Below are 1291 nucleotides of genomic sequence, written 5' to 3'. Positions count from 1 at the left end.
ACGCATTCAACGACAGAAGCGCCTCTCGCGAGGCCTTCAATGCGGCCGCGGCTGCCGCTGGGGCGGTCTTGAGCGCGGAGAAGTCGAGGGCGAGTGCGAAGAATGCAAGCGAGTGGGCCCAACTGGCGATGGGCAACGCCACACTGGTGGTGGCTGACGCGGCGGCTGTGGTGCACGGTGCTGGAAATGCGACGCAGGAGGCCAGGGAGGTCCCGATTGCCATGGCTGAGGCGAGACAAAGGGAGGACGAAGAAGCAGCCAGGAAGGCAGCAGAGTTGGTGAGGGAGTCGGCGGATCGTTCCACGGAGGCAGTGACAGAGGCGAAGGACGCTGCAAAGGATGCACAAGAGGCAGCTGCGGCCGCCACGTCAGCAGCGGATAACGCTGCAAAGGTTGCAACAGAACTCCAGACGGCAGCAAATGACTTGAATACAGAAATTGCAAGGACTGCGGAGACGCTGAACGGGAGTCAACGCGTAAATGGAGCCGGCGATGATATAGCAAATAAACAGAAAGAGCTGGAAGCAAAGGCTTTGGAAGCCAAAAAGAATGCGGAGGCGGTTGAGAACCGGTCCAAGCGGGCGCTGGAGAAGGCACGGAAGGCACGGACGACGGTGGTCGAGGCGCAAGCGAAAGCAGGCGAAGCAGGGCGACTGTCAAGTTGGTCGTCATCGTCCACGAAGGAGTACGTGAAGAAGATCAGCACCGCGGCATCAAAGGCCACTGTCGCTGCTAACGATGCCAACGTGGCGGCGGAGAAGGCGGAGGAGATCGCGACAAAGGCATTGGAGTCGGCGAAGAATGCGAGGGAGGCGGCTACCGCGGCCTACATGGCAACACAGGCCGTCAAGCAGGTGGTGACGTTCGACAAAGTGAAGATTGAGGACAATGCTGAAGGCGTGCCGCTCAACGGCGATGATACCTCGGACATCACTGCCTATATTGCGCTGAAGCTTAAAACCACAGCGGAATTCGCCAATAAGGCACAAGAGAACAAGACATATATGAAAAAAACCGCTGCGGTGCTTCATGAATACGCAGGAGATGCAGTGAAGGCTGTTGAATATGCAAGAGAAGGCGTGGACGACGCAGAGAATTCCGTTGATTCTGAAAGGGTTCTGGCAGAGCAGGACTGGAAGCAGCTTTCCCAGGGCGCGGCTCGGTCCGGCAAGAATGGGAGGGCGCTGATGCGCAACGCGGCGGACGCCAGCGACAGCCCTGCGTGGGTGCGTGGGGTGCCGCTGCTGCTGCTGCTGAGTGCGCTGGCCCTTCTGGCTGCGTGCTGAGGCAT

The 1291-nt window shown here is 59.3% G+C and overlaps 1 protein-coding gene across 1 annotated transcript; it reads left to right on the top strand.

Annotated features, from left to right (window-relative positions):
* Positions 1-128: 128 nt before the first annotated feature.
* DQ04_21241000 (hypothetical protein) lies at positions 129-1286 on the top strand (the record flags this gene model as incomplete). Its single annotated transcript, XM_009317993.1, has 1 exon — positions 129-1286. One exon carries the CDS (start codon positions 129-131, stop codon positions 1284-1286), a length of 1158 nt encoding a protein of 385 aa, XP_009316268.1.
* Between the last annotated feature and the right edge of the window lie 5 nt (positions 1287-1291).

This window comes from Trypanosoma grayi, assembly GCF_000691245.1.
Source record: "Trypanosoma grayi strain ANR4 Tgr_2124_V1, whole genome shotgun sequence".
In the NCBI taxonomy this organism is placed as follows: Eukaryota; Euglenozoa; class Kinetoplastea; order Trypanosomatida; family Trypanosomatidae; genus Trypanosoma; species Trypanosoma grayi.
Note: the sequence above shows the minus strand (reverse complement) of the source record. Positions and strands in the feature narration are given on the sequence as shown.